Genomic DNA, 23,814 nt, shown 5'->3' on the forward strand with positions numbered 1-23,814 from the left:
GATATACAGAAAATTCCTATGGGGAGGACCTAAGCAACAAAAGAAATGGGCTCTCTATTCATGGGACAGCCTAAACAAACCAAAAGAAAAAGGAGGTCTAGGTCTAAGGGACCCATCGATCCTAAATCAAGTTCTAGCAGCCAAATTAAGATGGAGATGGATGCAAGGAGGGAAGGATCTCTGGAAAGAAATCTGGACAACAAAATATAATATGACATCAACTCCTGAAGAAATATTAAGGAAACAAGAAACACCACGAGGATCAGACATATGGAACCTAACTACTCAAAGCAGAGAATTAGTTGATGGACATATTTTTTGGGAGATCAGAGTGGGTCAGAATGCGAGATTCTGGGAGGAAGCATGGAAACAAAGGGAGAAAATGTTGAACCTACAAGGAATGCAGGACATCTACAGAACAGGTATGGACAGAGATCTCACTAGGGTCAAAGATTATTGGATAGAAGGAAGAGGAAACGAAGAATGGAAGGAATGGAAATCAATGGAAGACTGGAACAGGAATGCAACGGAGGAACAAAAAACAATGTTCAGCAAGGAATTAGACTCCAGGAAAATAAAAAATAGAGGAGGTAATGATATTCTATGATGGGGTAAAGAAACCAAAGGAACTTTTACCATTAAGGAAGCATACAATGTAAAAATCCAGCAAGAGCAGGGGGAAGATGAGAAAAAATGAAGGAAGCTATGGAAAAATAAATGGTGGCCGAAGATAAAGATGTTTGTATGGCTGGTAGGGAGGAAACACATTATTACTTGGGATCGAATACAAAAAAGAGGATTTTCAGGCCGATCAAGATGTTGCCTCTGTTATCAAGACGAAGAAGACCAGGAGCACCTTCTCAATGGATGCAGAATGGCCCAGTTTCAATGGGATAAGACTATAAATTTATTCTCGACAACTGAACGAAATCCACAGGATATCATACAAACTCTATGTAACTGGGGAGAAGGAAAGTTTAAAAGCCCGGTGGTAAGAAGAGCTTGGAACACGGAGGTAGGTTTCAATGTGTGGAATATTTGGAAAGAGAGAAATGGACGAATATTCAAGGGGAAAATATCAAACCCGGAAGAAGTTTGGAAAAGGACCCTAAGACAAATCAGAGAATCAATCCTCGCAGAAAGTTGGGCAGAAGAAGATTGGAAGACCTCTGAGGAAGAAGCAGAAATCCTAAAAAGGCTGAACTTGGAACAAGGGATGGTCTATCAACAAAAAGCAAAGCAACACCAACCTATCGCGGGCCAAAGTCATGCAGTCTACCGTAAGCCACAGGAAGGGTTTATCAAGCTTAACTTTGACGGGGCAGCTAAGGGGAAACCAGGTCCAGCAGGATATGGAGGAATCTTTAGAAACAAACAAGGAGAGGTAGAATGGATCTATGCAAAACACGGAGGAACAATGAGTAATAACGAAGTGGAATTTATGGCAGCTTATCAGGGTCTCAAAATTGCTACAAGAAATGCATATAGGAAGATAGAGATCGAAGGTGATTCAGCCTTGGTCATAACCACCATAAGAAAATTAATAAAAGGGAAACAATGGGAGCAGGTTGTTAAAAGCTGGAGAACAACGAGTACAGTCCAAGAAATTGAGGAAACATTGAAAGGCATCGAATACAAAATCACCTCGCATGTCAGGAGAGAAAGAAATAAGCCTGCGGATTGCTTGGTCAATTGGGGAAGTAAAGAATTATTGGCGAAAGTGGATGACAGCTGGACAAATCAAGCAACGATGACAAGATGGGACGGCTTAAAACAGCTCATAGACAACGATAACCATGAAACAACATAGTGGTAATCAAAAAATCGTGAAGATCTGGAGCGGGAAGATAAGGCAGGTTTATTCGGCAGCGAAGACAGGACAGAAGGACGATGGCCTCACCTCCCTGACATCAGCATTTAATGATAATTCAGAACAACAGGTACGCAACCCAAAACAAAAATTGGAAAACACTGAAGAAAACATCATTCAAGGTGCAAGGGAGAAAGGAAATGGAGGGCAAACCCATCATAATCGAAAAGGTGGCGAGGAAAGGTGAGACCTGGCAGAGGAACCAAAATCAACGTCTCAACTGAACCAAAATGGCAGTGAGTTGGGATAAAGGAGTCCAGGCAGAGCGGGAGGCATTCGGCGATAGGCATTTCGAACGGAGTAGAGTAAAAATTGAAATTGAAAGCTCAGACGAAATGGAGAATAACCAGGGCGAATGTTTCAGGAGTAAGACTTTTGAAATAGGTCAGAGCAGCAAAGGGACTAAGCGAGGCAGAAAGGATGGAAGAAGGAAGGCTCGCGAACAGAGAGGCAGAGGTAGACCCCGGCAACCAAACATCAGCGAGGAGGGGAATCAGCCACAGGGAAGGCGAAAAAGGGGGAAGAAATCGATTCGCATGGCGATGCATGAAGCAGAACAGGCGTACAATCTGGAGACAAATGTGGACATACGAAAAATCATTGATGTTATGGAAGACAGAGTCTTGGAGGAACCGTCTGACCAGAGGCAGATTAACTCTTTAACGCCGAGCTCTTCACACATACTGGGTTCTGAAGCATCTCTTGGTCAAGGCCATGGAGCAAGTAGCGGCAGAGATGGTGGAAATGGCTCAGGAAGTGGCGGTAGTGAAGAAGGAGGTGGCGAACGTTGAAGGGTTGATTCGTCAATAGAACGAACAACTTAAGGAAATTCGAGAGATGCTGAAGGAGCTGGTGAAGACCAACGACAACAATGAAACCAGAAGGGGAAATGTGGAGAATTAAGAGGCTTGTTAACTGTCTTTTTTTGAATTTAGACGATAATGCTCTGGTTTTGGAAATTAGTTTGCATGCCACAACAGTAGTAGTAAAGTTAAGTCTTTTAGCAGATCTTGGAAAGAATAGTTTTGGAAACATTTGGAGTGAAAGGGTTTAATGTCCTGCAAGTTTTTATGACAATATATAGAATGGAAAACAGTATTGAACGTCTGATGAAGAGGAACCAACAGATCCGGTTTCCCATCTGGGCGGATTGAGGTTCCTAAGTATGTATTTTTAAATTTGATGTAGATAATAGAAATGCAATATCTTACAAAAAAAAAAAATCCCTTGGGTTTAATAATCCCTTGAGTTTAAAATATTAATTCCTAAGGTTCATTAATCCCTCAGGTTTTTAATATTGGTCGCTTAGGTTTCTTGATTCCTTAGGATTATAAAATTTATCCCTTGGGTTTACTAATTCGTTAGGCATATGATTTTAATAATCCCATGGGTTTACTAATCCCTTGGGTTTAAAATATTAATTTCTAGGGTTTATTTGTCCCATAGGTTTTTCATATTGATTCATTGAGTTTGTTGATCCTTTATGTTTATAATATTTATCACTTGGGTTTATTAATTGATTTGGTTTATAATATTGAAACCTTGGTTTTATTAGTGACTTCGATTTATAATATTAATAATCATGTGTATTTATTAATCCATTGTGTTTTTAATATTGATCCCTTGGGTTTGTTGATCACTTAGGATTATAATATTAGTCCCTTGTGTTTACTAATTCTTTGGGTATATAATATTAAACCTTTGGGTTTATTTGTGCATTAGGTTTATAATATTAATAATTCATTGGGTTTATAATTTAATCCCTTGGGCTTATTAATCATTTGGGCTTAAAATATTAATTCCTAGGATTTATTAATCCTTTTGGTTTATAATATTAATATGTTCAATTTTTTCATCCTTGATTTTATAATATTAATAATCCCTTGAGTTTATTATACTATTATTATTTGTAAGTAATAATATAATATTTTTTTAGTTTAATATATAATCTATATATAGTTGATATTTTTAATTTATTTTAAGTAAATATATAAGATATTAACAACTATATTAATAAATATATAATATTTGTTCACAATATTGGTGAGAGATAAATATCTATTCTAAATAATAACAAAATATATTATTATTATGTTATATCTGAATTATATTATAATTTATATTAAGATTTTTTTATAATATATTTTTATATAATATATTATATATTATTGTTATGTAATTTTTTTTTTCAATTGAAAGGGTAGCAATTTTCATTAAAAAAGTTAGAAATGGGTCAAGTCCCTTACAGTCATGGAGAGCATAGTCTCAGAATTGTGCAGGTAAACAAGCAAAGAGACTCTATTTATACATTCATACATATACTCTTAACTTCTATCATACTATATATCTTCCAAAAAACTCCACATAATTCTACTACTCGAAAAAACATCAGATTATTTATATAAAAAGAATACTCTACCCACGTCTTCCAAGCTCAAGATCTTCCTATGATTCTTCAGTATGCATACCTAGTTCCACACTTGAACCACCACCAGGGTCCAGTTCACGGTTCGTAATGACAATATTTCCCTCAGCTAAAGGAGTAATGCAATCACAAATTCCGAAGACCTACTTTAGAATTCCCATGGTGGCTGTCTCCAACTAAAATTTGATGTTCTCCACCTTATGTCTCAGGTTCAACACACCAGTATTTAGTTGTTCCATTGTTTTTTGGAGCACCCCCATGTCCTTCCCAAGGCCAAATAATTGAACAAATGCAACAACCATATTATCATTAATCTTCTTGACTATTTCTTTGACAACCTGCTTACATGAGTTTCCAATTGTTTCCCCAAAAATCCTATTGTGCCTAGAGTCCTTAGCATCATTATCGCTATCGTTACTCGCAAAAGCCATGTTCCTCACTATTCTCCCTTGCACTAGATAAATCCCATGGTTTATTTGCTTTAGCCAATAACTATAAATAACCACCTTATTATTTCAAACATTCCTTCCCATCTTATCACGCATAAATGCATTCTGATTCTTCAACATTTCTAAGATTCTTTCCTCCCACTTTGTCACTGTCAGTTTCCGCTTAGCTAGACCCGCCATGATACAAATTCTACACTTTCCTAGTCTCTTATTTATTAACAAAATTAATAACTAAGGGTAGAGAGCCCACTTGTCATATGTCATGACCACCTTTCTACTGCACGCCCACTTGTGTTTTAAATTCCAACTTACATTTCCTTCTCTCGAGACTCTCCATCATATTCTTGATATGTTGTCATTCTTAATTGCCTGCATTTCCTTATTAATTCCCGACCTCTAGTTGTAATCCAAAAGGATTACTATAAATGATATTTCGAAGCACTATGACATATATCACTATGTTAGTTTATAAGCAAGGATCCTTTCTATGATTCTACTCCAATATTGGCTTGTACATCCACTACCTTATTATTAGCTCTTTTAATATGGAGGAATTTGATTTTTCCTATTTGTCTAAGGAGATATACTATCCTTATGTATAATGGAGAGGTCTTATAATCAATAAGGTATTCACTTTTGGAAAGGCTCATACATTTTTGGATAACCACCATTGAATCCCCATTAATAATCAAATTCCTAATGGTCTTGGCGATGTTGATCTTGAAACCTTGCTAGAGAAAGAGCACTTCAGCTTGATTGTTGGTGGCTTTCCTAAGACCCCAAACGAACTTTATTTCATACTTTTCTTTAGGGTCTAAAAGCACCCTTCCCAAGCCAGCCACACTATATTATTATGTTATATATATATATATATATATAGTGTGTATACAGTTAATCTTATTAATATAGCTCAAGTAAATATATAAAATATATTGACAATTATATTGATAAATATATAATAATTATTTACGATAAAATAATGGTGACAATAAATACATATTATTAATAATAATTAGATGTTATTATTATGTTATATGTCAATTATATTATAGATTTAAATATAACTATTAACATATTAGCAAAATTCTATGTAATATCTAATATTATATTAATACACAAAATAATGTTAACATAATTATATAAATATAAAATAATATGGTTATTATTATTTATATAGTTATTAATAATGAGAAATAGTTATCCTTTAACAAAGTCTCTTGTATGGAGTTGCTGACACATGGGCAATGAACTCCACTAGCATGTTTATGGGCATGTTGGAAGGAAGAGTTGGATTGTAGTTTGTTGGAAAATGAGAAGAGAGAGTGCTTGGATACTTTAGTATGCAAATCTCCTATGCCAAAAGTGAAAATTTGTTAAAAATAAACTTGTATTAACAAAAATGTTGTTAAGGAATATGAATTCAAAAAGTTTTTCCTTCCATCAAACTTGATTGAAACTGTATAACTAATGTATGAAAATACATCATCCTAAAATTGTTGCAGACCGATCATAATTTTTTGGTTTTAAAATTTATTTATGATATTTTTATGACTATGGTAGGTAATTGCAAAATTATCAATTGAATTTTTTTTATCTATAAATTTATTTAATATATTTTAATAATCTCAAAAGAAAACAGAAAGATATTAATGTACGTTAAAGTTTAAAACAATAATAACAATTTTTTCCTTGTGTTTAAGTCCACATCTCAATATAATTTCTGATGTTTTTATGAAAGTATTTTAATATTTTTTTTACAAGCACATTATTTTTTAAATAATAAAGTAAATTTATTATTATTATATTTTATTTGTGCATGACGGTAATTACAGTGATTATTACTTATTTAAAGTAATTTCAATTTATCATGTAAAATTTTCAAATTAATTAGTTTATTTTAATATATTATTTATATAACTATAAAATTGTATAAAATTTGATTTGGAAAAACAAATTATATGAAATTAAATTTTTATTTTTATTCGGATAGCCATTATGATGTGATATTTTTGTTGTTCACACTCTTGAGACTAGTCCTCAACAAGTGGTCCAAATATTAAAAGTGCCCCCTTATAAGAAGTTTTTTTCAATCAAACTGACCACTTTGCTAAATATTGCCAAATATATATTAAAAGTGCCCCTTTATAAGAGATTTTTTTCAATCAAACTGACCACTTTGCTAAATATTGCCAAATATATCCACAAGTTGTGTGGTTATATCTTTCGGATCCATAGCATTTTGTTATTTTATGCATTTATATTTCGAACCATCCTCTGTGATTTATCATCAGAATTTATGTCCACAAATTATTTAATTTTATGCAACCAAGCAATGAATGCAATGCGGTGTAAGAGTTTCTATCAAGTTCTTCCAACTATGTTTGATGACAGATGATTTGCGCTCTAGTTGTTAGTTATTTTGCTGTTAAAAACTTGTCATCTCCATTTCATATTATGCTCTGAGTAATAAAGCTACCAAAATAATTAGGTTGGATGAGGAGAAGCTTGTAGCGCCAAACTTTATAGTATTCTACTCATAATGTGAAAAATGGTTATGTTTTTTTATCATTCTTTCTGGACGAAGAATTATTGGCTTGCATTCTTCCAATTAGAAAATGGATATTGGTGTCGATGCTACTTTCCTTGCCAACTCCTTCTCTGAGACTGACGAATATAATTTAGTACATGACCTCAAGGGGTCCGACCAAGAGATTTTACCTTAGAGAATTTTTTTTAAATTATTGTGGGTTACGCAGGACCGCTCCATTGGCTAACTTATGCGTTGTTCCATGTTGATCAATTTTTTCCTTTCTCTCGCAGACTTGGTGAATAGTCTGTTTGTTTGATTGCTATCGCGCTTTATTCAGTGTCTCTTCCATCCCTATAATAATGATCCATGTTAATGAAAGAATTGTATGTTAATACTATGCCACCGCACCATATTAACTAATAATATTTACTTATTTATTTATCTTAACCACAAAGAGAAAATTAAGAGTTAATGAGTGGATAAAACGTCAAACACATGATATAAATTATAACCTAGTGAAAAAATAAAAAAACACACTTAACTAATGAAAAAATAAAAAACACACTTAACTAAATAAAAAATAAAAAACACAATACATTCATCTAAACTTTTATCAGAATGTCGGGTGCAAATGCTAATTTTAATTTTAACTATAATAGGAGTTGTGCAGCCTTGTTTATTTAATGATTTATTCATAACGTTAGTTCATAGTTCGTGAGTCTAGTAACTCACTATAAGTTTCTATGATTGTGTTTCGTGTTCAATGTAGCTTAGCTAGGCTCGAGTGGATGACTTTGGCATTTTCGAAATCCCTAAGTGATCTTTCAACATTAATTTGTTTAGAAAAAGGGATGGAAAACGAAAATTCTCAAAAGATGATTTATATTTTATTAAAACCATTTTTTTTTTATTTAAATTCATCCATTTTCTTTCCATTGCTCGAAAATAATAATATAAAGGCTATGAGTTCTAAACAATATTTTATCCTCTAACCTGAAACCCGATATAAATTAGAATAAAAAAACAATCATCCTTAATAATATAAAATATAAATTAGGAAAAAAAAACCAATCATCCTTAATAATATAAATGCCATGAATTCTAAACAATATTTTATCCTCTAACCTAGTTCAAGTGAAACCAATATTTCGTGTAATTATGTCTATATTCAATTTATTTTTAAATTTAAGAATACAAATCAACTATTTAAATTTTAAATGTTTTCTATCCTATTTCTTATTTGCATTTTTCAAAAATGGGAAATTATTTATTTCATGCTTAAATGAGTTTTTCCAGCTAGTTATAGTTTTTAAAATATATTGTTTATTTCATGCTTAAATGAGTTTTAAAGCTAGTTAAAGTTTTATTTTATTTTAAATGAAAAAATAAGATTATAATGGCATGTTATGTGTTGAAAAAGACTAGAGTGTACGAAAAATCTTTTTTTTGGAAATTAATCTAATTATTATCATAAAATTATATGAAACAAAGTATTTATATTTATTTGGAAATTTATTGATTAAACTATAATTAGAGTTTATAATTAGGTTTTATATATTTTCTAGATAGATTGATTGATTGATTAATTAATGAATTAACTAATTAATTAATCAATCTATCAATAAAAACCAATTATGTTGTGGGAGAGTCTCCCTAAATGGCTACAAGATCATTTTCCTCTTCACCATTTCCTTGGAATTCTAAATATGCAAATTGCTTAACAAAAAAATATACTTTACTCTTAAGATTTAAGAGTTGCAATTGCAAGACATCAATGTTGTGGAATTTCTTATTGTACCTCACTTCTTTCTGCCAAAACCTTTCCCGTGATGGTTTTGATATGCTAATAGTGGTTAATATTTTTTATATACAAGGTCTACCTAGAGCACATGTTTCTCAGGTCTGATATGTAATGACCAATATTTATTTCTAGCTCTACCACAATTTAGAAACGTTATTCCACCCTATCCTCTTCATTTGCCACATTGATTATCTCCCTTGCAACATGAAAGGTGTGTTCCTAGTATTGACTAGTAGAGGCTTTAGCATTAACTTAAACCCTTGAACAAGGGAGCTCTCTTCTGCCATGGTGTTCGTGGTGACATTGAGAAGAATTTCGATGCAAGATAACAAAAAGTAGACTTGAAATAAGAGGAATAAGGAGATAGCTATCATAAACAGGGATACTTGAAGAAACCAAACATAACAATAACTTCCATAAAAAATAATGCAAATAAAAGGGCCTAGAGAGCCAAGCCAAGCAACAATCAAGAAAAAAATTATATGAAAAATGATGAAGTGAACTAGGAGGAGGAAAACCCAAGTTGTCAGATTAAGAGGGTTGCTTGATTAATTTTTAGCAGAGAGGGTTTCCTATAGGAATGGAAAGTGCAACTCGAAAAGAAGGAAAAATAGAGGAAACATATAGAAGCAACATAGGGAGTTGGATGTCGCTTCCAAAATGCATAAATTTTGAAGCCCTATATATTTAAAATTGAAGTCATCACCATCATGGTTGACAAATGCGCTAGATCCAAAATACAACAATTATCAAAAGTGGCAGTGAACATCGATGAGTCCAGATGGAACTTTAGATGATGTCCCTAAACCACCATCATATTCATGGTAACGCAAACACTGTATAAGCAGTCAAACTACCTTGTGCTCATATCTGTAGTTGGTGACACTTACTTGTGAGTGAAATCATGTGGAAGTCTAATATAATACACCTACGGTGGGGGGATCGAATAATTATATTATTTCAGATGCATTTATTTGTTTGAATGTGAATGCATATGATATCTTGGAACACTCCTTCTATATGGAAAGTATAACATTAGCATCTTTTGTCAGTTCTTTTGGGTTACAATTTCACATAATATTATCACTGCATTAAAAAACCATAAAAGAAATTGTATTCACTTACTTTAGTGTTAGGTTGTTAGGTAAGTAATAATATATTCAAGCACATGGTGTTGGTGGCGTTTCCTACTATACGCATGGTATTATATGCAGTTATGTCCTTTTAATAGATTAGTGATTCTTTATTGTATTGTGCTAGAGTTGGAAAAGAAAAAGGCTCACTTGGATGGGTCTAGGATGTTGAATAAGTTTACAACACATGGTATTAGTGGCATCCCCTACTAAACATGTGGTATTATATTCATTTAAAACTTTTAAAAAGATTAAGGTTTCTTCATTGTGGTGTGCTATAGTTGAAGAAGAAAAACGGTAACTTGGATGGGTTTAGGGTGTTGTATGGCTTCATTGTGTTTAAGTCAAAATACAATTAACCACTTCGCATTTTCCACGGTAAATCATGTTGGCCATGGCTTGTGTTTTTTGTTTCTATGTATGGTTCATTCACATTTGTTTTCCTTATATTTTTATCTTTAATTAGTATTATGAAGCAAATGAAGGGTCAAAGAGTTGAAGCTGCTACTTGGTGAAGAAGGTATTATAGTGTTTGGTCAAGTTGTGAAAGGGATCAAGAAAGTGCATGGAAAACCCACTTGGAGATGAAATTAGATAACTAGTTTTATATGAAAATGAAAGGAAAAGACCATAACCAACATACATAGAAACTAGATCATGATGTTTGTTGTGATGAAGTGGCATAATGAGAGCACTTAGGTGTGAGTGGTGTGAATGGGAGAGGATGACAACTTAAGTGTTAGGAGATAAACACCCAAAAATAGGATACTTTGAGGATGAAACTTTCGTAAACTACAAGTATATGGGCATACAACCATAAGACTTGGTTGGGCATGCACACCCATGTTGGTAAAGCCTAGATGCACCACCAAATAAAGATGGAGGACGGTCCAGCTAATTCATTAGATATACTATCTTATTCAGTGTACTAGTGTGTTGGAGAGGCGCTCTTATAGTCTGGTAGAGATGTGGTAATGTAATGCCGAGTTTAACATTTTTGACTGGATCAAATTACATTAAACGAAAACTTAAACTAAAATAAAATAAAAATAAAATTAATAATTATAATTATGCCCAAGGGGTTTTCTATTGCGAGGTTTATCCTCATGACACTCTTTAGATTCATCATCCCTAAGAGAATCTTGAACAAATCTCCCTCCATTTAACACTGCACTCCCCTCAGTGTAACACCTCCACCATCTCTTAACTGTCGAGGTTTCTTTGGATAGTAATGTGCAAATACTACTTATAATTATAATTAATAATTAAATTAATTTAGATGTCTTTTAAATTTAGATTTATTAAGCCTTCCTTGGATGATAATGTGCACATACTACTTATAATTATAATTAAATTAATTTAAATTCCTTTTAATTTTTGATTTACAAAAGCCGTAATACAAACCTTTTTTAAAGTAATTTTTTTTAAATAAAAAAAATGTGATGCCTCTTTAAAAAATAATAAACTCAAAATTAAGATGAATATAAACCAGTCAAATTAGTCGTATATCGTCTTTTATCTACTGAGCTAAATCACGAGGCTACAAAAACTAATATTCGTTCGATTAATTTTATATTAACCTCCGAAAAAAAGGGCTCATAATACCAATCGTACGATAACATGTTATGCACAACTGTACTGAAAACTTCTGAAATCTAGAATATACGCGATAAAATTGTGCCGGCCTCATTTTCAATTCCTAAAGCAATAACCCGAGTAATACGCGATGTGCATGCGGCGTTGCTCCAACTGAGTGGTGTTGGGATCTGTCACGATGGCACTCAACGTTCCTTGGCGCGGAAGGATAAAACGTTGACGGCGACTGCCAACAGGCGCGTCCATGAATCCAGAATCTTTTCACTTTAAAGCTGTGGAGGAATAGCTCAATACATGCCTTCGGAACAATCTTGCTCCCTACCTCTGTGCAGGAACGACAGAATTTACCGAAAGGTTTCGTTTAGTGTTTTATGTTTTCTAATCTTCCGGGGTGCTATGGAAAAGCGTCATGGACGTGGAAGAGATGTGTTATGGAGCGCGATTTTACAACGAAAATGTCTGAGCCGCCTCGTGGGCCGGAGGAGAATTCAAACCTCGATTAACGCCTCGGTTCGAATTCGATCCGTGAAATTGGTCATGCCATGGAGTGGTCGAAAGGCGTGGAGCCGAGCAATCGCTGGAAAATACCTTTCCAGACCGCAGAAACCCCGCTGCCAACTGCGAGTACTTAAATCCAGATGGAATGTCCACGGAACAAGGAGATTGGCGTCTGCCGAAACCAGACCGAGCAGAACGGGGCTGAAATCGGCCTCCAAGGCGGGGTGTAATTGCGAGGCAGAGGCAGGACGTACCGTAGCTTCTCGTATGCAAACCCTAAGGTTGCTCGTTCCGGGTAGCCGTGGACTGGACACACCCGATCTTCTAAAGGAGACCGCAGATTACATCTCGGCCCTCAAGAAGCTGGTTCAGGCCATGCAGCTACTTGCAGACTGCTGCCCAAATTTGACCGCTCATTCTACTTGTGAGATCTAGTTTCAACTTTCAACATACGCCTACTATGTTTAGGAATAAGGTTGCCTCATGCTGCATAGCCAGGCAGGTGGTTCTATATATAGGACGAACTGAAAATATTATATCGTGAACTGAATTCAGATTTTGAGACTAATCTTAACGTGTTCACAAGGGGACAAGCTATCTGCTATCTGTAAATCTTATGTGCCTCTGTCTTTAAGAATTCTATTTAGTGTTGCTAGCGTCACCGGTAATAAATTTATAAAACATAATTATATAGCGTCTGATATCTGTATCACCGACTTATTATGAGATTTCTGAATTCTGTACTTTTTGTTTTTGAGATTGTGCGTCCTAACTGTTAAAATTGATAGTAGAATTGACAGTTCCATGGAGTAAGATGGCCAATTGATGGAATCAGGTTGTAGAATCAGACTTTAGTACTTCGGCTCACGGGCACAGATATCTACTGGTTGGTACTAATGCTGAATCTTTCATGTGTTTTCGAAAGCCCTTTCTAATGCTAACTTCCTGGAACCGATATATGGGAATGGCTTTTTCGTTTAAAATAATAGCTTCGTCTGAAAGAAAATGTAAGCATTCAGGTTTGAGTGCAGATTTTCATTTAAATGTGATGGTCTACAGTCTGCACATTTAAAAGATTAGTTTAATATTTCAGTCGGTTCGATGAACGGCATCAAAATCACTAGAGCTCATGGTGCTGTGTGGTTTCAATGAGTTGTATTATTCAAATCGTAAGGACATGTAAAAACCAAAAATATTTAAAATTCTAATGATATGATACTTTTATTTAAATTAATATTTTAATTTTTCCCCAAAAACTTTCTATAATTATAACAATATCATTCTTACGAGTTAGTATTTTTAATTTATGTGAGTGTTGTTTAAATGGTGAACCCAAGATATTGTTTCCTTATGTTTTTATTGAGATTGATTCAGGTTTGAGGCATTATTTGGCTAGTTAGAATTCTTACAATGGTCGGTAGAAATGTAATTTTAATTGATATTTCGATATCTTTATTGTGTTCAATTGGAGTATTAAAAGAAACTAATCATTTATATAAATTATTTAAATTTTTATAATAACATTTTTCAAATAAAAATCATATAAGAGATATTCTCAACAACTTCAATGTTTTTACAGAATTAATAGTAAATATTTTATAATTGTCAATTGTAAAACATATATATATATTCAAAATCTTACTAGTCACCCGCCTCTCCCTAATAATATCTCCTCTCTCCTTGCCTACTCTCTTTCTCTACCCTCCTTCTCGTATACCCATCTCATTAAATTATCTTTCATCAACCCATCATCAACCCCTCCTCTTCATGCTTCTCATTTTCATTATTTCCCTTAGCCCTTTTTATTCCTCAAATTCCTTCTAGTATAACCTCCCTATCAATTCATTAGTCTTTAGTATTATAAACCCCTAATTAATATAATTAATATCTTATTATTTTATTATTAATTTTATTAATTATATTATTAATAGCAATAAGTGCAAGCTCTCTAGTGCTCAGGATCTCATAATTTGCAACAATCTGAAGAAGTGGCCTAGTTCTAGCCAGATGACTTGCATCCATGGGCTTGGTAGCAACGTGGTAGACTATGGTATTTCCGATCTCCCTTTATACAACTAAGTAATAAATTTTAACATCTTAAATGACCATGAGCCCGACTTTGATCATAGGCCTTTACTTATAACTCTCAATTTTGTCAGGCATAGAGATCCCATAAAAGATAATCCTTAGAGACCAAAGAACTTAATCTTTGATAGAAATAAAAACGATCTCTTCCTAAATGAATTCAAAACTAATTTTCTTCCTTTATCTAGTATAGACAATATAGAAGACCTCTATCATAATTTTACTACAACCCTCTCATATTCTATTAACAACTTCTCAATTGAAGTCTCAAGTAATAAAAGAAATAACAAAACCAACCCATGTTACGACAAAGATTGTAAAAGTGTGAGAAGCGAAATTAAGGAAGTTGTTGATGAATCTCTTAAAATTGGCAAGATAAAAATATACAAAGCCCTAACTAAAATGAAAAAAAGGTCGTATATTCGTAAAAGGCAAAAGAATCTCTTACACTTCTCTGAGGTATCTCCTAAGAAATTCTGGAGGAAGATTCTAACAAGGAAAACTAAAGATAATAATAAAATTACTTTACACGACTGGAATTCCGATCATAAAAAGATTTATGAATCTCCAAATGTCATGGATAACTTTGAAACCCTGCTCACAACGAAAGAAGTTTTCTTATTAGAAGACATTGATTTTGGGGTTAAACACCTCGCAAATGGGAAAGCTAAGGACATTGAAGGTTACCAGGCAGAAATCTTAGAAGTTGGAGGTCTTGTCCTCATCCCCCACATCCACAAGATTTCCAATCATGTGGTCAACAAAGGGTTCCCTAAACCATGGACTCAGAGCCTCATTATCCCTATCTTATGTGGGGATGCAAATAACCCCTCTAATTATCGGACAATTATGATCAACCCTCTCTTAGCCAAGTTATATGGTATTATTTTGGAAAAGAAGTTGAGAATATAGCTTGAATGTGAGGGTAAGCAGGCTAAAGGCCAAGCGGATTTTAGAAGGTAGGACTCAACAATGTACCACCTCATTACGATTAGGGTCATTGTGGAGGAATGTCACAATGATAAATCCAATATCTTTTGTTAGTTTGTGGATTTTAGAAAGGATTCTGATACGATTCCTAGAAACAACTTATGGAATGGATTAGAAGAGCTAAGGATTCCTTCCGAGTTGAGAGCTATCGAAAGATATTAAGTGTAATATCGAAGTTAAACAAGGTTTCCCCCTGTCCCCTATGCTATTTGGCATTTACATCGACAAACAAGAAGGTTGTTTAGAGGAAGCAGGTTGTGCTCGCACGATCTTAGCTGGGATAGTCATCATCCTTCTTCTCTATGCTCACGACATTGTTCTTCTCGCAAGGTGCCCATCTGATCTTGATAAGCAACTTAGACCTCTTAAGGATTTTTGCTCTACCATGGGTATGATTGTTAACCCTCACAAAACAAAAGTTGTGATTATCAAATCCAAGAAGGACACTTATGCTAGTTTTATCTATAACAATAGTAGCTTGGAGGAAGTGTCTTCTTAAAAGTACCTAGGAATTGATAAGACCAAATAATTGTAAAACGACAAACCTCGTAATGTGGGATAGAAAGAATTTCCTCTTTGAAACTTTAGTCACTCGTGTTATCTGATATGGATGTGAGGTTTGGGGTTGTAGTATCTCTAGAGAATCCTAGAGAAAGATTGAGCAAATCCAGAAGTGTTTTATAACGTATAACCTCAAAATTAAAAGAAATACACCCTATCCTAGTCTACTTATAAAAGTGGGTCTTTCCCCTGTCGAGATCCTAGCTATGATTAGGCTTCTGGTGTAGAAGAACAAACTCAATAACATAGGAGACCATAGACTTCCTAAGATATCTTTAAATTCCAGCCAAAACCACCTAATGCTCAAATGAGGTTCGTAAAAAGACACCAGGGCCTGGTTAAACCATTGGGAGATCATCAAGAATGTTGCATTGCAAAACATTAAAAACATTAAAAATATTGTTACTTCTAAGTTCAAAGAAAAAATGTGAAGTGAGAAAGATTTAGAAGCCAAAATAAAACTAAGATATTATAAGGAGATCATCAACCCCACTCTAGAAGATCAAAAGTATCTCTCTGTTTTAACTAGTGCAAAGAAGAAAATTAATATAGCCAAGATTAGAACAAACTCTCATGAGCTCCATAGTGAAACAGGTGGTTGGGCAGTTCCTAAAACACCATGGATGGAAAGGATTTGCCATCTTTGTGAGAATATGAACATTGAGGATGAAAACCACTTCCTCTTAGAGTGCCCCCAATAGAACCACATTAGATCTCAGTTTCATAATCTTTGTTGCAATACTGACCTTCCTAGCCTTTTACAATGTCAAAATTACAGTGAGCTTGGGAGGCTTCTCTACAAGCGTTTTGAGTATAGGAATAAAATCTTAAATCAAACTAAATAATCCGTTTCTTTAGATCTAATAAACCAAAGTTTGGTTTCAGTGAACGTTAACCACCACCGTCATCATTAAATTTAATTTAATTTAAATTTTATTTAAAATAAATTTGAAATTAATTAAAGTAAAATCTATTATATATAATTTATATACCTTATCATTATCTTTTACTTAATAATTATTTTAATAAAAATTAAAATTAAAATTTATTTAGAACATAATGAAATTAATTATAATAGAAATTTGTATATATTCATTAACTTTGTATAATAGTTATTTTAAATCTTCCAAAATAAAATTTAAAATATAATGAAACCAATTAAAATATAAATTAATCTCAATTAAATTTTTATTATCATTAAACTTTATCTTAATAAATAAATCTTTGTATTATTGAGTTATTCTTTTTATTGAATTTGGAGGAAAGCAAAAATGCCTATAATATCTCATTAATTATGTTTCATTAATTATATTAATCATTACTATGATATTAAAAAAATAACAAAAAGTTCAGGAAACAAAGTATATTTTTCTAATAACCTTTATTTTATTTCATGTTTTTTTCCTGAACTGCTGGTCGGCTTTCTTTTTGAACATTTTTTCTACTAAATTATACTAAATTAAGCTATTACTATACACAAACGGACTTATGTTTATATTTATCTAATTACGAAATTCAATCATATATTTTATTCCCATTTATTTAATTATTTAATTGACCAACCATACAAACATATATTTCATTCCCTTTTATTTAATTGACCCACGAATTGAATATAGGTTAGGTTTGTGGCGTGGCTCCACATATTAGAATGTAAAGGATTACATAATCTCAATCCTGAAATTCCGTATTTAACCTGATTCACTGATCATTTCCAAATAAAGTTTAGTTTTAATTTAGTTTTGTGATCACACATTAAAGTTTGAGTGATCACATTATTCGCAATAACGACATTCCCTATTTAAATATGTGATTGTCAGTTTCCGTGATTATCCCATCACATTTCGAAATAAAAATTTTATAGGTTTTATGACATTCCACGCTATTCCAATGCTTATGTGACATTTGGTGGACAAAAAAATTAGTTCATCGGCAAAGATTATGTTTGTACTCTGCCCGATTCCAAAATACAGTTATGGTAAAGATGCCATTTCGACATCATTAAAACATTGAAAAAATATAAAATGATTTATTTTTTTTAAGTTTACTTCTAGTCCATGAAATAATATTAAAATAAACATATTTTATAAACTTTTTAGGAAACAAATTTCAGTGACGTCTGCCTTGTGATTCCCTTGGAATGCAAAAAATGAAATAGGAGATTCACCGGTAACTGATTGAATTTTCCTTGAGGTTACAACACGGGCATCCAGTAATTTTGTTACATATAATTTATGGTACATTCAATTATATTTTATGTAGTGTGTATCGTCCATCCTTTTATGGAAGAAAGACACGTCGCGCGATTCTATGCACGCCATATGTCTTCGTCCATCGCATTAACCGGACGACACAATCACGTTACCGGCGATCGCCAGAGGAACAACCTATAAATCGATAGCCATGACTTTTTCTTGGTGTCTATCAGTGATTGATTCTGATGTGAAATCTGCACATTCTCTTTCCAGCGAGTGGTTGCGTCGATTTATCTTTATCAAAAAAGTTTGACAACTAGAATCGTGGACAACAGAATTGACAGTTGGACAACACCGATTATTTCGGTACAGTGACATGACCATCATTATTATTCTCTATAATGAATACACAATATACAGATATTTGTAGTGCCATTCAGCTACAATCTACACGTTCTGGTCAGTTTTTTTCTATAAATATTGTTCCTGACTGCATTAGCATTCATGTATTATTTATCGCGAAGGTAATTTTCAATTTTCCGAGACCAAACATTGTCATATGGGAAAAAACTTATATAGCATATGTTTTCGATATGTGCAGAAACAGTAGCATCTCAACCAGTTTATCTGGAAATGGAAAGTAAATTAAGCCATGCTTATTTCAAAAAACTGGATTATGAATACGTCCCGTCACTACAAGAATCGTTAACAATTTGTTCATCCACAAACTACAAATGCATATGAAATTATGAGAAATACGGATGATGATTCGTTTTCGCGATGAAACATATATAGATTATTGTTTTCGAACTCAATATTTTGTGTGTTCCTTCTAATAGTTGGAAATTTTTATATACTAACGTAATCCATTTCAACAAAAAAATTTATGGTGTGTTGAGTGGGATTAAATTTTTATAATTTAGATTTATTTTATATATATCATAAATTTAGAGTTAATCTGATTGCCATAAATTATACATTTTATTAATTTATGATAATTTTATGTTGATTGTTGTATTAGTTTTAGGTTGAACATGTAAGGAATTATATACATGTTATTAAAATGTTTTAATCATTATGTGTGAGAATCTCTATAGGTTATATAAATTTTTCAAATTTAGATACTTATACATGGGTTGTTGATCTCATAGTTGAAGATCTTCTTTTGAATTTCCTTTTATAATGAATTGTAAACTATGATCTCTGTGTTCTATTTCAAACAAAGAGAAGAGGGAGGGGAAAGTGGTTCATTTCATAATCACCTCATATGATAGGGTTAGGATCAATCTTAACAGGTTGATTCCGCCTACAATACAACAAGAATGCCCACTATTTAACAACTTATTAGAATTGCAAGACAACCAATAGAGAATAGAAAAATATATCCTCCCCTTCGTGTATGTTCTAAGGTGTATGTGTATGTGGAAGGGTGTATGTGTTTCGATTAGAAACTAAAACACATTAGACACCTATACATGCATGGTAAATATGACATTAATATGGATCAATGTATATTATTAATAACCAAGTTGGATCTTAACCCCAACCCTATTAGATTCAAGAGGGATCTCCATCATGTCCAATATATCATCCCGATCAAGGCAGGTAATTGAACCAGTGAATTCACATCAATGAGTGCCTTAAAAGAGCAACCAAACACCGTCTATCCAAGACCCTGTGGACCTATATATTTATATACTTGAGTGTTTGAGCATGTATGTATTAATTTTGATTTTGGATTTAAGAGATCTGTGGTTTGAATCTTTTGAATCAGCTACCGGAAAATCCACAGTATGAACATTTTTATGCCAACGTTTCAAATCCCAACTGGGATTCATCATCATTCTTAAGTCCTGATGATGGATCCCAGTTGGGATTTGAAACGTTGGCATAAAAATGTTCATACTGTGGATTCTCCGGTAGCTGATTCAAAAAATTTTGATTTTGTCGTTTTTCTTTGAAATGCATAAATGGAGAATAATAATGTCTTCTATTATGCCACATAAGTACCCAATATTGCTAGAGTGACAAGTCTTATTTCGTATATTCGAAAAAAAATTCATATAAAATTTAGCTTCCATCCTGGTTTTGTTGATTAGAATCTCCGTGTGTTAGATCAAACGATAGAGAATGTAAAATACTTGTTGCATTTTCACGAGAGGGAGTGAGGGAGGAAAACAAGATGTGACTGGTTAGGGAGCGTGAAGGGTCATGATCATTATCATGTTGATTTGAATTGGTGTTGCTTTTTTTATCGGCCTTGTTGTGTTTTTGAAGAGGGTATTCAATAAATGGTTTCTAATGGAGTGTTTGAAATTCAATTTCGTAGTGGAATTATCTGATGTAAAGTCAAAAGAAAATATATGTCAATTTCAATGTTCTTCATTCAGTTTCAATGCCAGTGAAATGTAATTTTTCTCTCATTGTTTATGTTATGTAGAAAATTGTATATCTCTGGTCTTAAAATGCCCTATTTTGTTGTTCTTCGTTGAATCCAATGTGTTCATTTGTTCATCTTAGACGTGATTTTTTCCTTTCCTATTCCAACTTTGTGTTGTCTCAAAATACATATTATTCAATTTTTTGCATTTACGTTCCTTTTCTCCAATGACGATGTTACTCTTTTGCTTTGTTCTCTCCGATTTGTAATTGTTTGGATTTTTTTATATGTTTCCCTTTGTTGTATTGATGCCTTTCGTAAATGAAAATATTATTTAGGTTTATAACATGAATGTTACCCTTCATGTTCTTTTCATTTATATCAATATTCTTGCGGTTTATACTATTAATATATTCATGTATTGATATTAATTTATTTATTCTTTAAGATTTATTAATCGTTAATAATTTATCGATATAAATGTGTTATTATTAATATATTGATGGTTTATCATTTTTAATGTCTTATAGTGTATTATTATTAACGTATTGATATTAATGTTCGGTATTGATGTATTTATGGTTTGTAATGTGTTTCATATATTGATTGTGGTTTGTGTTTATTATTATTGTACTATTTACATTTACAATACTAATGTTACGACATTAGGGCTTAAGGGGTTTATAATATTTAATATGAAATAGATTCTCTCGTTTTGAAAACCAACCATCTTCACCCCTTGTCAAACCTTGCATTATGACGAAGATCGTCTTCATATACAAACCATAATCAACCATTTTGAATCATGGTCAACCGTGATCCAATGTTGCATTGTAACAAAGATTGCTTCAATGTGAAAATCAATGATGGTTAAGCATGGTTGACCATATTTATTTTTATCTTTATAATATTTATCTTGGGGTTTAAACAACTTTGGTTTATGATATTAATGTGTTGGGTTTAATATTATTCCCTTGGGTTTATAATCCCTTTGACTTTTAGTATTTATCTATTGGGTTTATCACTCCCTTGAGTTTATAATATCAATCCCTTGTGTTTATTAATCTAAGGGTTCATATTCCCAGGGTTTATAATATTAGTACTTGTGTGAAATATAAATCCCTTGGGTATATAACGATTGTAAACCCTTGGGTTTATAAAACACTTGGGTTTATAATGATGGGTGCAATATCAATTTGTTGTGTTTATTACTCTAAGGGTTCATATTCCTTGGGTATAATATTATTGATCAGATTTATAATATTAATCCTACGGTTTAATATAAATCCCATGTGTTTATATTCTTAGTCAACCATGATCAACCATGCTCCAATCTGACATTGTGACAAACATTGTCTTAATATAACTATCAACCATGGCCCAGTGTAAAATTATGACAAAGGTTGTCTCAATATGAAAATGAACCACGGTCAATCATGGTCCAATTTCACATTGTGACAAAGATTGTCTCAATATGAAAATCAACCATGGCGAACCATGGTCATCATTGGTCCAACATCGCATTGTGACACAGATTGTCTCAATGTTAAAATCAACCATTGTAAACCATGATCAACCATGTTTATTTCAAGTTTTATAGTATTTATCTAAGGGTTTATATACCTAGGTTTTATAATATTATTCCCTTGGGTTTAATATTATTCCCCTGGGTTTATAAACCATTGTTTTATTAGTATTAATTTCTTAGATTTATTATTTCCTTGGGTTTACAATATCAATCAGTTAGGTTTATTAATCTAAGGGTTCACATTCCTAGGGTATAAAATTATTCATATGGATTATAATATTAATCCTTGGGTTTAATATAAATCATTTGTATTTATAAGAATGGTCAACCATGATCCAACGTCACATTGTGACAAAATTTTTGTCAATATCAAAATCAACCTTGGTGGAACGTCACATTGTGATAAAGGTTGTCTCAATATGAAAATAGTCCAAGGTCAACAATTTTTATTTTAGAGTATATAATATTTATGTTAGGGTTTATATACGTTGGGTTTATAATATTAATCCCTTAGGTTTAATATTATTTTCTTGGCTTTATAATATGTTAGGTCTTTAGAATTAAACCCCCGTGTTTATTATATCTATCCCTTAGGTTTATTAATACAAGGGTTCATATTCTTAGGGTATAATATTATTCATCAGGATTATAATATTAATGATACAGTGTAATATAAATACCTCGTCTTTATATTCATGGTTAACCATGGACGACCATGGTGCAATGTTACATTGTACCAAAGATTGTCTCAATATGAAAATCAACCATGGTCAACCATGGTCGACAATGATCCAATGTCGCATTGTGAAAAACATTGTGTCAATGTGAAAAGCAACCATGGTAAACCCTGGTCAACCATGTTTATTTTAATATTTATAGTATTTATCTAATGGGATATATACCTAGGGTTTATAATATTTATCCCTTAGGTTTATTAATATTCCCTTAGGTTTTTACTATTAATCCCTTGAATTTATTGTTGCCTTAGGCATATTACATCAATCAGTTGGGTTTATTAACACAAGATTTAATTTTCCTAGGATGTGATATTGTTCCTACGGTTAATTAAATAATTCCTTCGGTTTAATAGAAATCGCTTGGGTTTATAATTATGGTCGAATGTAGAATTGTGGAAAAGATTTTCTCAATATGTAAATGAACAATAGTCAACCACGTTCAACAATATTTTTTAGGGTTTATAATATTTATATTTTCATTTATAATATTAATTGCTTGATTTTATTATTCCATTGAGTTTATAATATCAATCCCCTAGGTTTATTAATTTAAGGGTTTATATTCCTAGCGTATAATATTGTTCATAGGGTTTATAATATCAATCTAAGGGTTTAATATAAATATCTTCTTGTTGAGCTATGTTTTGGTGAAAATCACATGAGAAACCTTTTGTCGACGCATTCCGAACCAACTTGTGTCGTTCATCATAAGGAAAATATGGAGATTCAGATCATGGCATCCCTTGTGTTGATAATCATGGTCAACTATGTTTATTTTAAGGTTTATAATATTTATGTTAGTGTTTATATACATTGGGTTTATAATATTTATCCCTTGGGTTTATGATGATGATGATGATGTTGATGGTTAACGTCCGCTAAGACCAAACATTTGTCTAGCGGACCTAAAGAAACAAATTATTTATTTTGATTTAAGATTTTATTCCTATGCTCAAAAAACTTGGAGAGAAGCCTCCTTAAGAAGCCTGAGTTTCTTATCAAGATTAGATGGGCACCTTGCGAAAAGAACAATTTC

The 23,814-nt window shown here is 32.6% G+C and overlaps 1 protein-coding gene across 1 annotated transcript; it reads left to right on the top strand.

Annotated features, from left to right (window-relative positions):
- The first annotated feature begins 874 nt into the window (after positions 1-874).
- Positions 875-1,810, top strand: LOC149231101 (uncharacterized). Its single transcript, XM_089381544.1, has one exon. The coding sequence runs from the start codon at positions 875-877 to the stop codon at positions 1,808-1,810; it is 936 nt and encodes a 311-aa protein (XP_089237670.1).
- Positions 1,811-23,814: the final 22,004 nt, after the last annotated feature.

Source organism: Pinus tabuliformis, chromosome J, assembly GCF_031772625.1.
Source record: "Pinus tabuliformis cultivar Carrire ecotype Pingquan chromosome J, CPIR1, whole genome shotgun sequence".
Lineage (NCBI taxonomy): Eukaryota > Viridiplantae > Streptophyta > Pinopsida > Pinales > Pinaceae > Pinus > Pinus tabuliformis.

What these genes read in the sequence shown, in the direction of transcription:
- LOC149231101 (XM_089381544.1), top strand. Translation starts at nt 875, where the DNA reads ATGGCCCAGTTTCAATGGGATAAGACTATAAATTTATTCTCGACAACT.